We start from the raw sequence: 14,525 nt of genomic DNA, 5'->3' as shown, positions 1-14,525 counted from the left end.
GATAATCTGTAATGCCTTTTAGCACGTGGGCAATTCTCTGAATGGCATATAGGATATAGAGCGCAGGCATATTCAGTTAACATCGAAACCACAAGACAGATGAAATGTAACTTAGTCTGATGACAGCGTGTGTGTCGAGTGTTCTGGTCCGTTTTTAATCGAAATCATACGTCAAATATTTAAAACATAACTATAAACCTTGAAAGCACCAACACTACGTTGTTGAAATACCTATGACTTGCAGTGTAGAAACAATGGTTTATTTTGCCGAAACTAATATCCAAATGCAGACTTTAACCATACAGTTTGTTACCACAAGTTGGTTCAGGCTTGTTCCGCGTATAACCACTGAGGTGATTAATGACAGTTATACCTGACGTTGCCCTCCGGTATTAAGCTGTGTCGATTATCCATGATTGTGGGGAGAGTTGTCACAGCATACATTGATTTCGAGGGGGTTGGGGAATAGCAGGGTGCCTACACCCCGTTTTTACAGCATACTCAATATTTTAATATTCGGAAATTTCATAAATTTTAAAATTTATTGATTTGGTGATATATTTTTAACTCAATTTCAAGATTACTGAGTATAATTGTCAAATCTTCCACCCCTCCTTCCAAAAAGACTTTATTGGCGCTGTCCAGCTGGTATAATGTTTGGCGATCAGGCCATGGCTTGTGTATTGTTCATGTTTGTCACATTGCGGTCATTTATGACAAAATACCTGATGTTATCCTCAGGGTAGATGTCGATTATCTATGCCTGTGACTGATGAACTCTTTGTGGATCAACACCCTACATTACACACAATATGACCTTCTTGCAGCGTGGCTGTTTGTCTGTAATTTGGCGTTGCGCGTGGAAAGAATTGTCCAGTGAGTGAGTGAGTTCGGGTTAACGCCGCTTTTAACAGTATTTCTGTTATATCATGGCGTGTCAGCTTAATGAGGGAGGAAAGCCCGAAATAATGCAGGTCTCAGACGTTTACCACTTCGGTGAAACCCACGAGCACGGGTATGGTGCTGACAAACCTAGAAACATAATCGGGGCGAATCGGGATTCGAACCCACAATGATAGGTTTCTGGCGTGCCCAAGAGACGCAACTCTGCACAGCGAATCGCGGGGCCTTAGACGACTGGGCCACCCGTGCCCCCAATTGTCCAGTAATAGACCTCGTTTTCGACAGATGTCAAATGAATTTATAAGTCAATCGATGACACACGCAGGCACATGTTACGATATACAAAAGGTTAATTATCTTGAAGACTTCAAAATAGCTGTGTCTTTTCCCGTGGATGCGACAGTGTGCAGCGCGCTTACTACTCAGTGGATAGAAATGTGGTATTGCCATAAAAGGAAAGAAATAGCGGACTTCAAGTTTGATTAACGAATAGGTAGCTAACTTCAGGTTGAATAAGGAATAGGTGGTTAACTTCATGTTTGAATAACAAATAAGTAGTTAACTTCACGTTGAATAAGGAAACGGTAGCTAACTTCACGTTGAATAAGGAATAGGTAGCTAACTTCGCGTTTGAATAAGGAATAGGTGGCCAACTTCACGTTTGAGTAAGGAATAGGTAGCTAACTTCATGTTTGAATAAGGAATCGGTAGCTAACTTCACGTTGAATAAGGAATAGGTAGCTAACTTCGCGTTTGAATAAGGAATAGGTAGCTAACTTCACGTTGAATAAGGAATAGGTGACTAACTTCACGTTAAATAAGGAATAGGTGGCCAACTTCACGTTTGAGTAAGGAATAGGTAGCTAACTTCATGTTTGAATAAGGAATCGGTAGCTAACTTCACGTTGAATAAGGAATCGGTAGCTAACTTCACGTTGAATAAGGAATAGATAGCTAACTTCACGTTGAATAAGGAATAGGTAGCTAACTTCACGTTTGAGTAAGGAATAGGTGGCTAACTTCACGTTGAATAAGGAATCGATAGCTAACTTCACGTTGAATAAGGAATAGGTAGCTAACTTCAAGGAATATGTTGTTAATTTCACGTGTAGATAAGGAAAAGGGAATACGAAGCTAATTTCTGGGATCCATAATTGATTGTATGTATGTTGACAATCCCAACAAGGATCTACGGCTCTGACAGTACAAGTTGAACTACAGTCCCGTGATTCTGTGTTGCAGATGCGTGGTCTGTTCGTCTTCTTCCTGGTCTTCATTCTAGCGGCGCCGTCGTCGTCATTCATCTTTCGCTTTGGCCGTCGCCGTCGTCGAGGTGTCGTCTTTGTAGGTCGTCCGTACCAGCCGTACCCGGTCCTGTACCGCCGGCGCCGCTTCTGGAGAAGAGGTAATGAGTGAGTGAGTGAGTTGGGTTTAACGCCGCTTTTAACAGTATTCCAGTTATATCACGGAGTGTCAGCTTAATGTGGGAGGAAAGCCTGAAGTGATGCAGGTCTCAGACGTTTACCACTTCGGTGAAACCCACGAGCACGGGTATGGTGCTGACAAACCTAGATACATAATCGGGGCGAATCGGGATTCGAACCCCAAATCATAGGTTTCTGGCGTGCCCAAAGGACGCAACTCTGCACAGTGCATCGCGGCGCCTTAGACGACTGGGCCCCCGTGCGCCCTCAAGGGGTAAGGAAATACATCACATTCATTAGACTTTGCGGTACCCGCTGGTGGGTTTGAAACCAGGTCTGTGCCTAGGTCTGTCAGTATCCATCTTCCCCAGGAAAGCGTGTCCGCTAGACTATATCAAAGCCTAGTATCCACCCTTGCCACATCAAGGCTACTTTTCTTGACTCGACCCTTCCTTGTTTCACAGGGGGCACCACATAACGACCCGGGTAACACTTGTGTGTTAAGATACATAATCTATCTTTTTGTATTATGTTAATGAAAGTAAAAATATACTTAAAGAAGAAGAAACAAAAAAGAAAACAATTATTTATTGTGATGTCAAGGACAATTACGTCGGGTTACATTGCAGTGGGTGGAAAGCATCCGGCCCCGTGAACCTTAGAGACATGAGTTCTCATTAAATTACTATACTGAAATAATAAAACAGCATTTAAGATCACGTAATAAAACATCGTCATGTGAATGAATCCCACCCTCCGTGACGTCAAACATTAATGCGATTTCATAGGAACAAGAATTGTTTTACTGTGCAGCCATTGCTCCTGTTTTCATTATTGTCTTCCTCATACAATAATTGTTTTACAAATAGTTCACCTTGGGTAGTGTTTCCGTAACGAGTCAAAGGTGCAGCTTATGTTGAACATGTTGTTTATAAAACGGATGTGTTTCTATGTGACAGATGTGGTTGACGAGGACCAGGACGAGGCCATGAAGCAATACGAAAACAGAAACTTCATTGCGGAACGAAACGCCGATTTTCCTGGTAAGGGCACTAGGTCTAAGAAGGTTCTCACGGTGCTGGTCAAATATCAAGAAATTAACTTAATTAATAAGATGTTTTGTGTGTTTGTTGTTTGACGACGACCTCAGCAATATTCAAGCTATATGACAGTGGCTAGTGCGTAATAGAATCTGGACCAGACAATCCAGTGATTGATATGATAATTGTCAAACCTGATTATTCGCCGAAACAGAATTTATTTGGCGTAAAAGGCAAAATAGCTTTAATTTATATGAATGGAGCAACGAAAATCAGTGACGACGCCAGGTGTTCGAGAAAAAGGTAAACATGTCCTGCCCTACCGGTAGCACCCGCCATTAGCACAATTTGCATAAAAAGTAAGTATTTATTTATTGCATGACGTCGCACAGCGGAACTTCTGCGATGCGACGGCGGTTGAAAACAAACCAGACAATCAAGTGATCGATGGACAATAAAATCCAGTGACACGCTAGTGCATTTACTGATTTAGTTGAAACTAAATAATGATCTCCCGATCCAGTGAGGTGCCTTAACGTTTGTTTTTGTTTGTTTGTTGTTTAACGCCGCACTCAGCAATATTCCGGCTATATGACGGCGGTCTGTAAAATAATCGAGTCTGGACCAGACAATCCAGTGATTGACATCATGAGCATCGCACGCAATTGGAATCGATGACATGTATCAACCAAGTCAGCGAGCCTGACCATCCGATCCCGAGTGTCGCCTTTCACGACAAGCATAGTCGCCTTTTACGGCAAGTATGGGTTGCTGATGACCTATTCTACCCCGGAATCTTCACGGGTCAGGTGCCTTAACTCCAACCCCAGACTCCCTTGGGGATCGGTAAACAATGGCTCAACATTGGAGGAGAGGTGAGGTGAAATAAGGTTTAACGTTGCATCCAAGATTATTGCACTTATATAGCGACGTGCATGCATGCGTACGTGCACGCGCGCTCGCGTGTGTGTATGTCTGCTTGTTCTAGTCCGGACTAGTGCCGATTTTATAGTGCTAGCCCACTGAGATATCATGCCGCAGTTTAACAACTCAGACACAGTATACTGACTCTAAGCCGATCAGTCCTTTTTTTAGCACCTTGATGCCGAGCATCAGGCAGGGTAACAACAAATACCATCTTTTAACGTCTTTCGGTTTTGACGCGGCCGGGGATCGAACCCCAGACCTAACACTTTTGGGGCGGATGCTCTATCACTAGACGGTCGGCACAACATGTAATAACTTGCAGAAATGTTATTCATTCACAAATCTCCTCCTTTTCAGACGCAGATGAATAAGGCGGAGAACACACACAGAAGTCTGTATTCAACAGCCATTGTTTCCGTCACAGTGAAATAAAATACATAAAACAGATCTAAGTGTAATTTATGAAAGGTTTAAGCTATATACACGCATTGCATTAATGTAAAAGCGAATAATTGTAAAATATGTACAGTGGATTTCGAGAAAAATTATACTTTGTGTCATGAGTCCAACGCATCAGCAAACAAAAATTGCACTTGTTTAACCTTTCCTCCATCGTATCCTGTCCATGGTTACACCCAACCTGTCATGATAAACACGTGCATGACGTGCGGTTGTAAACAAGTAGAGTAAAGCGGCGTTCTCTGTGGCTCGTTGTCCGTGACAAATAGCAAACAAACTCAATTTAATGGTCATTATCACTATCAGACAATCTGTGAAAAACAATCTATCACAGCTAAAAAAGGAAGTGGGTAAGTATACAGTGTGAGCTAGATTACAGCTGTATGACACTGTCCTGCTTGGACAAGACAACCAGTAGTTGTCGGGGTACAATGGCATGATATTAACCGGCATCCACATGGTAACCAATGGACCCTAAGTTTAATCGACAGGCACATGTGAAGTTTCTAACTGACATTCAAGTTCATTTCCCACTTATCCACTGACTGTGTAATAAAAGCGTCAAATCCATGGCCATATCCAACAGGAATCTCTGCATAAATCTATTGAACGATTCCGACTAAATCATGAGCATGTGTTTATGAATCACTATCAAATAATAATGAGACCAGATGTTCGCGAAAAGGTGAGCGTATCCTGCCTTACTGGTGGCATTCGTCAAAAACACATGCAAAGACAAGTAATTTGTTCACCCGAGAAAACACTGGAACATATGGTACAAGTCAAAATAGGGCATTTTCAAAGGTCATAATTTTTGTCCCTGATTCCCCAAATTTGGAAATGTCCTCCACATGTCTACTATAAAACATTTTGAAAGCTTTACTGAGGCCTTAAATGTTAAAACCCTGATCAAACAACTTTTGAGCAAGACGCTCTTTGAAATCTTCGTGGAAAGAACACGCTCGATTATGTCTCAAAATTTGCGAAATATACACGCGAAAGGGTGGAGCTGCTTGAACATGGCTCGACATGACGGAAAAGTTGACTTTTGGAAAGTTGAAGTCATCCCTCTTGTCCTACATTCTTGTGGCGAGGTCCTCGGCACATTGGATGTTTATGCAAGTCTAAATATGGAACAGATTACACGGTTTCCTTGGTCTCCTTCATGCCAAATTCAGTATGTAGATATAGGACAAAACACTTTCCATATCCAATAGAAATCTCTGCGTAAATCGATTTTGCGATTCCGACTATCATTAGCGTGTTTTTATGAATCACCATCAGATAGTAATGGTACCAGGTGGTCGCGAGAAGGGGAGAGTATCCTGCCCCACCGGGGGCACCCGTCACACGTCAAGCTCAGGATGAACATGCGCCCAGGGGACTACTTCACCGCTATTGGGTAATATCAGACCGTTGAACTTCTTGGCCATCTTCTTTGTTTTGACTTTTCCAATCCGAGCGAAATTCCGATCCATATGCATAAAGAGGCAGATCAACAAGAGAACAAGAGGGGAGAACAATTGGCGATGCCTACTTATCCCTAAATCTGACATATCAATACATATAATACATACATAATCAATACATATTATCAATCAGATCAGAGACTGCTTGGAGGTGTGATGGTCCACAACCTGTAATACGGAATAGCAATTGTTACTATAACATATATTCATCCAGTGCATCACGTATCGTCCTTATCCAATTATGACAGGGCGCATCACGCGCATGTATGTAACCGTTTGTAGAGAAGAATTGATATGCTATGTTACAGGTTACAGACCACCTCACCTTCTCAGCCTTATATGACAATGTGTTGTTGAGACATTCCCCAGTGCCTGTGTTTAATGTCCCCTCCCCCTCCCCCCTGCTTGTACTGCATACACATGTCCTGGCTAACATGACGTCTATATTGGTCGTGAACAGATATTGTCGAACAGTCTGTGACCAGATGTAATGATCTCTAATGAATATAGTTGCTAAAACCCGTAGTGAAATATGTACCCTATAGTGAGCAGTGATTTCCTTGTCACCCGTTCTCGTGGTTGTGTTGTGTGTGTGCATTTCCTTGTAGTCACAAGAGAGTGGGACCCTGGTCTCCGATAAATGTATGTTCCCCAGAATTTAGTTATGAAATTTAAACCTATATATTTCCTTCAATTCAGTTTATAAACGTCACCACTATCTTCCGTGATTAGCAAGGAAATTCCCCGGAGATACGAGGTGCGTTGAATAAGTTTTGCAGCTTGAATATAAGACCAAGTCGCAGAATATCTTTTGTACTTTTATTTTTCAATACAATCTCCATTCACTCCAAGACTTTAGATACAGATGCATGAGTTTCTTTGAAAACCTGAAGAAAGCCGCTTCATCATCAACTGATTGAGATGACCACAATACACCAAAACCATGTGAGAACAACACCGATCGATTATATGACACAGAATTGTCAAAACATAAAGGCATACTGTAGTGTTTTCCGGTATATATCCTACCAGCATGTATCTCTATTACTTTCAGCCGGGGTAGAATAGGTCTCCAGCAACCCATGGTTGCCGTAAAAGGTGACTATGCTTGTCGTGAAAGGCGACTAACAGGATCGGGTGGTCAGGCTTGTTGACTTGGTTGATGCATGTCATCAATCCCAATTGCTTGGATCGATGCTCATGATGTCAGTCACTGGATTGTCTGGCCCAGATTCGATTATTTACAGACCGCCGTCATATAGCTGGAATATTGCTGAGTGCGGCGTTAAACAACAAACCAACCAACCAACTTTCAGCCCATAATTTACAGCTGTACACAGAGCGTTTGCATACAAAGGGTAACAATCACATTCACCATAAACAATAACCATTGGTGTAGGGAGTCGAACATTATAATTAGATATTTGTTAAATGCCATTAAATTTACATGTTCGTCCTTGTCATATGTTTGTAAATCCAAAACTTCAGGACTAAATAATAGAATTTGGTTGCAAGATTTAAGTATGTGACGTTGCTTCTGTGAACAAGATATTGCGTCAGATACCAGAATGACACCAACAGGAACTAGAAGTCGTAAGATTACTAAGATATCCGGGAACAGCTGTAATCAGTATTTTCCATTTCTTTAGTGAGTGAGTGAGTCTGGTTTTACGCCGCTTTTAGCAATATTCCAGCAATATCACGGCGGGGGACACCAGAAATGGGCTTCACACATTGTACCCATGTCGGGAATCGAACCCGGGTCTTCGGCGTGACGAGCGAACGCTTTAACCACTGGGCTACCCGACCGTCCATTTTTTTAAATGTTCGATAGACAATTCAATTATGAAGAATAAAAAAAACAATGAATTTAGTATGCAGCTTTGAAACTGTACTGTGCAGTAAATGTTATTAAGTATCCTCCGTTTAAACCCGCTGAATACAAACTAAGCCAAAGCTTCGTGCAACTTACAAATCGAGGTCAAATGTTATGTTTGTCTAAAATCAATGAAGGCAAGTTTCTTTTTTCTTCTTGATAAACATTTCTGAATTGTTTACAAAACACAAATATAACTACAGAGGCATATCCTTGTCTGATACCAGCTTGAGTCTGTGGTATCTTTTCCCATATTTATTAAGAATACTGGTGTATATTTTTCCAGATACTTTCTTATAAAGAGAACTATTGTTGCCTTTGCCCACGAATCGGGAAATACACGAGAGTCGAAACACTATTAAACAATTCTACCAGAAAAGATATAGTGATAATTACAGAATGCTTTAAAATGTCAATTACGTTACAATATTCTCCAGGAGACTTTTAAGTTTTTTTAAATTATGCAATGCCACATTAATTTCTGCTAATACATGATACAAGTTGTTGTTTTGTTTGACGCCACACTCAATATTTCTGCTACATTCCGGCGGTCTGTAAATAATCGATTCTGGGACAGAAAATGAATCGGCCGACACCATAAGCATCGATCTACTCAATTTGAATACCGCGACAACCGTTACGGAAGCACTACCCAGGGTGAACTATTTTTGTAAAGCAAGGATTTATGACACTTACTTATCGTATCAGGAAGACATTAATGAAACCAGGAACAATGGCTGCACCAGAGTAAAACAATTCCTGTTCTTATGAAATCGTATTAAGGTTTGACGTCACGGAAAATATATGACGAAATTGTATCAGTCAAGTCAAAGAAGTTTATTGTACAAAAGGCCACCGGCCCATATACAAGAAAGAGTTACGCATGTAGATACAATCATATATGTTACATATTGGGATATACACGTTGTTTGATTAATTCATTTCTTTTGGCTAATGCATGCTTAATATAAAGAGAGAGATTTAATATATTTGATTCGTATGCAGTCATGCTGCACCAGTATGTAATCACATTGTCAAAGGCTATTTAACCAATAATGGGAACATACGTCAAAAACAATAAATGTGCCATAAACATAAATATAAGTGAAACTTGATAATATTGTCGCTAGTGTTTGTTTGTTGTTGAACGCCGCACTCAGCAATAGTCCAGCTATATGACGGCGGTCTGTAAATAATCGAGTCTGGACCAGACAATCCAGTGATTGACATGCGCATCGATCCATGCAATTCTGATACGATGATATGCATCAACTCAGCGAGCCTGACCATCCGATCCCGTTAGTCGCCTGTTACGATAAGCATGGGTGGCTGAAGACTTATTCTAACACGAATCGTCACTGGTCTTACAAGTATACACAGATGATCATCGTCTAATGTCAACAGGTCATGAACAATATCGTAATTCGTATTTATATGGGCATCAACATTAGTAGATACATTCTTAAAATGATTAAACCAGGAATCAGTGTCGATATTGGAATGATTATCAGATCGTCCTGAAATACTTCTCAGTTGTCTGGCTGTGTCTTTAACTGGTAGTTGAATCTTTGTTCCTTCCACGGTGAGTGAGTGGACCAATGTGAGATTCGAGCCTGTTTATATTGCACATAAACGTTTCCACCATCAGTATCTGTATAGGTTGTTCTACACCGCGGGTGAGTGAGTGAGCTAGTGAGTGAGTTTGTCACGGCTTGTCAGGTTAGTTTTGGAGAAAGTTCAGAGGTGAAATAGGTCATTTTATTATTATCTAAAAGCACTTGCGATTGCAAACCAAGAATCATAATCGGGGCGATTCTTACTTAATCAAAACCACGATCTTTAGATACTGACGCGACAAAGAGACGCAACACTACACAAAGTATTGACAACCCTTGACAATATCCCACACCCCTGATAATAGGACCCAGTCACAATGACTAACAGGAAACGTTGCGATCTGTTGTTCTGCAGGTGACGCCGTTACTGTGGGAAGTTTGCTCTGTTCATTTTATAGTCAAGGATTCACGAATGTTTTCTATTAGACGCAAATCGACCCTAAGTACAGAGTTACATAAATCTTTCAAATGGGGTGAGGTAAATATATCACAATGACTTATATTATAGTTATATTGATTTCAACATGCCAAAATTTCATACACTCTGTGAAGGTTCACACAAAGTCAAAGTCAATTATAAAATAATAGTTCATACATGACAGAAGTGTTCGTCGAGGACCAGAACGAGGATGTAGTTATTTTGGTTGATACGGAAACAAGATCTGAATATGTTTCCTGGTGATAGTCATGTGATCCTTTTAAGTAGGGCACATTCAAACTATGCAATAATACAACGTTATCGCACGAAATAAAAACTACAGGTGTAAGATAGTTAAAACGGACACGTGACCACACTCTGCAAATTAACTCCATAAACACCGATATCAAAATATATAATTACTTTCTTTGTAAACGTTACAATATTACCGGTATGTTGTCAATGAAACAAAATGACTTCTCATGACATTCAGAATTTTACTGGGCAATAAGCTCAAATAACACTCATGTGTGGAAGTATATATGGACAAATAGTGGAATGTATTAACAGAAGCTGGTTTCAATGTCTCGAGAACTGGTATTATGAAGTATTTTTCTTATCTCGAAATGACTACAGAATCCAAACGGTATTTGATATCTTCATTTTATTTCCTTCATCGCGAAACAGGAATATATCGCATAAGTCAAAATAGCGATTTTCATCTGACATCGTTTCTCTCACTGATGCGTCACATTTGGAAATGTCCACAACATTTCTATCAAACATGTGCTAAGCAAGAGTAGTATGGCGCTCTTTGAAATGAAAATGAAACCTCATAACATGGCATACAAATGTAAACACATAATCTATTTACAACGACATCTTCTCTCATCATTGTGAGGTGCTAGCATTGAGAACTTTCAAATCTGTAGTAAAATATTAATCATTACAAAGAAGTTAATTCTTAAATGTGTGTTTTACACGTTACAGTAAACAAAAGTGTCAGTTACATTCGTTTGTGATTCTACCTTGTTTTCAGACTTCAACTTATCGAGCTCTTCACACTGTTACGATCCTAAGAGAATGCTTTCCTATGACCTCGTCAGCAATGTTTATGGTTATTGAGGCATTTAGATAATCAGGTCAAAGTCACCGATATTAACCAGTGATTGACATCGGGATCAACAATCCATGTCACTGGGTTACGAGTTTGTATAATGAAGCTCAGCCAGGTTACACATCGAATTTAACGGATCCCCATCTACATCGTCTTGTACGATGACCACGACCTTCTAGTACACCCGCAGGAGATGGCGAGACCCCCGTAGTGACCCAAAGAATATGAGTGAGTGGGCCAAATCTTTGCAGGGTTTAATTGTATGCTGTGGTACATCTCCTGCGTCTCTGTGCACCATCAACATAACTCCACCAGTTCTTGAAATCTTTCAGTCCATAAGCTTTATTCACAGTTCCCCTTTCCAATCCATGTTTTATTCCTCGTTTCTCAAAGCTTGACACAGATGTTCCCAAAAGGTACTGTCATTCTCCATATGTGGGTATTCAATGTACGTGTTGTTCTGAATGTGATACAGTATTTCAGGCGGTACGTCTTTGGTTGCAACATGTTCATACATCACAATGACCAAAACATCCCTCCCAGTAGAAACCCCTTCCATGTTGGCCATGTTCACTTCATACATGCACCAATTGCTCTTCACGAAGTCCTTGGACAACACTAGCACAGCACGGCGACTCTTCTGGATGGCATCAATGATGTTCTCTGCAATAGGATTCCCAGGCATGAAGTCACGGTGATGTATGTTCAGTCTTATGCCCTCTGCTTCCAATTTGGGCATCATCATTGTCAAAACAAACTCCCTGTTTTCATCAGCATAAGATATAAAGGCATCGAATTCAAACAACTGCCTAGATTCTGGCAGCTTCATGACTCGTAATTTTGCAACATAGTAAAGATATCTAAGTTTCCACCTGTAGCGGTAAAGTATTGAACAGCATATCAGACTAACAACGAAAAATGTCGCGAACAAAATCCACACCAACCTCCAAACTGCCTGGCTACATGAAACTCTGAAATTTTCGATAAGCACATGCGGTTTCTTCATTTGAATTTGAATGTCTTCGTTATTATAACATTTATAATTGGCAAAGTTTAAGATCCGTACGTTTGATGTTGATAGCCATTCAAGAAATACTATATTCGAGCATCTGCAGAGAAGAGGATTGCCAGTTAAGTCGATGCTGGTGTTAACATTAACATGCCGAGCCGCCAACATGTCGAGTTGATGTCTGAGACCCTGATAGATGTACCAAATTTGATTGTGTGAAAAGTTAATAAATTGCAAATGTTGGTTATATGTTAAATTCAGTTCTATCTCTGGAAGAGCATTGAAAGATAAATTTAATTCTTGAAGATTATGGAGGCCTTGAAATATACTGTAAGGTAAATAATGAAGGAATTGCCTAGATAGGTCGAGATACTTCAGATTCGTCAAACTGCCAAATATTTGACCCTTCTTGTCATGCGTGATGCATCTATCGAGAGAATTTCCTGAAAGGTTTAAGGTTTCTAATGTTGTCAAATTCTCGAAGAAATGATATGACACATTACTGGCTACGTTTTGTGCCAGATCCAAAACTTTCAAATGATTCAAACCAATTATTGGTCCTTGCCAATTGACCATGACGTTAAACGAAAGATCAAGATGTTCTAATTTGTTCTCATCAAAATGGATCTCTGAAAGTGTTATAGAGGATTCGGCAAAGGCATAACTTACAAACGTTAAATTAGGTGGAATTCGAAGGGGTTTTCTTTGGCTGGATGTCAATACCTTTGACCTCAATGGCATACTGATTTCAAATGTTTGTTCAGAGGATGACCAGTTCCTATCTTCATAATCACAAGTCTCGCTACGGCTACAGTGGTAATCCTCAACATCAGAGAGGTCATCAGCAATGGGTATGACTTCAGACAGGTCTCGCACATGTCCACCCAGAAAAATATGCTTCAGACCCGTCATGTTGTGAATGGATAATACGTACTGGGCATATTCAAAATTATTAAGGCGAACACTGACATATTGCAATGATTTAGGAAGAAGATTTAGAGTTCGACTTCCAAAACTAACTATGCTGTTTCCATCTGCCTCGAGTGTTTCCAGGGAAGTGTTCTCAAGATGCCTCAAATGTCGATCTAGCACTGTCACACAGAGTGTATTGCGAGGAACAATGTTGTTAATAAACAGTTCTGTTATGGTTGAGCTTCCAAGACCCTGCGTTGCATTTTCTAATCCATCAAATCCGAGTCTCCAATTCCATGAGAGGTCAAGTGTTGTAATGTTCTGCAGACGAGAGAGTGAACCAGGTTCTATTGACTGTACATTACAGAAGGACACATTCAGATGAATTAGGGAAGTTAAATTCGAAAATGTATCCAAAGATATAATCTGTAGATTATTATGAGATATAATTAAATATCTCAGCATTGGAAAGCCATTAAAAAGCACGCCGACTCCTTCTTGTCCAAGATGGTTGTATGAGAAGTCCAGAGTCGTCAGATTGGGAAACATTTGGAAATATGTTTCTGGGAAGGATGAAATGTTGTTATGTGACAGATCTAAGACACATGTTAAGTTTGGTAAATGCTGTGGGACGTCAGTCAAACTTCTGCTGGAGCAGTTAACGTAGTAGCACTGATTCGTCCATGTCTCATTGCAGACATCAGGCTCTGAATCGAGAGTTGCAGTGGATGACTGCATGCTCGTAGTGCTGTTAACACACAGGGCAAATGCAATGAAGAAGCTTGAGGTTGGCATTTTTCTTTCCTGAAAGTAGATTGACATGAATAAAATATACGAGAAACGATGTACTTGAATTTATCATTACGCGTCATGAAAAGTAGCCGTTATGAAAAACCGAATTCACCTCATCCTATAAAATACCTATTTTACAGCCTAGTATGAGTATAACACCGTGTCATCTTACCACATGAAAGAACACGAACCAAAGCCACATTCCACAATTCCATGTGTTTCCGCATCTCGACTTACTACACCTGATGCCCTTGAGGGAACCGTGTTAGAACTGATGTTCAGCAATCTATGCTTGTCGTAAGGGATGGGTGGTCAGGCTCGCTGACTTTGTTGATGCATGTCATCGTATCACAATTGCGTGCATTGATGCTCTTGGTGTCAATTACTGGATTGTCTGGTCCAGACTCGATTATTTACAGACCGCGCTCATAGATCGGGGATATTAGTGAGTGCGGCGTTAAACAACAGACTAAGCCTGTCACCAACAGTTCCCTATTTTCAAGTTGCGGTAGGGGTAGTGGGTGGTCGTGTAAGGCAACGCAATTTGCTGTGCAGAGTTGCGT

At 40.5% G+C, this 14,525-nt stretch overlaps 1 protein-coding gene across 1 annotated transcript; it reads right to left on the bottom strand.

The window, feature by feature from the left end:
* Positions 1–11,481: 11,481 nt before the first annotated feature.
* Positions 11,482–13,965, bottom strand: LOC139475080 (toll-like receptor 4). Its single transcript, XM_071258325.1, has one exon. The coding sequence runs from the start codon at positions 13,963–13,965 to the stop codon at positions 11,623–11,625; it is 2,343 nt and encodes a 780-aa protein (XP_071114426.1). The 3' UTR covers positions 11,482–11,622.
* Positions 13,966–14,525: the final 560 nt, after the last annotated feature.

This window comes from Haliotis cracherodii, unplaced genomic scaffold (assembly GCF_022045235.1).
Source record: "Haliotis cracherodii isolate W230 unplaced genomic scaffold, xgHalCrac1.p SCAF_3, whole genome shotgun sequence".
Classification (NCBI taxonomy): domain Eukaryota; kingdom Metazoa; phylum Mollusca; class Gastropoda; order Lepetellida; family Haliotidae; genus Haliotis; species Haliotis cracherodii.
The sequence above is the reverse complement of the archived record's forward strand: the minus strand, read 5'-3'. Positions and strand labels throughout refer to the sequence as shown.

What these genes read in the sequence shown, in the direction of transcription:
- LOC139475080 (XM_071258325.1), bottom strand. Translation starts at nt 13,965, where the DNA reads ATGCCAACCTCAAGCTTCTTCATTGCATTTGCCCTGTGTGTTAACAGC.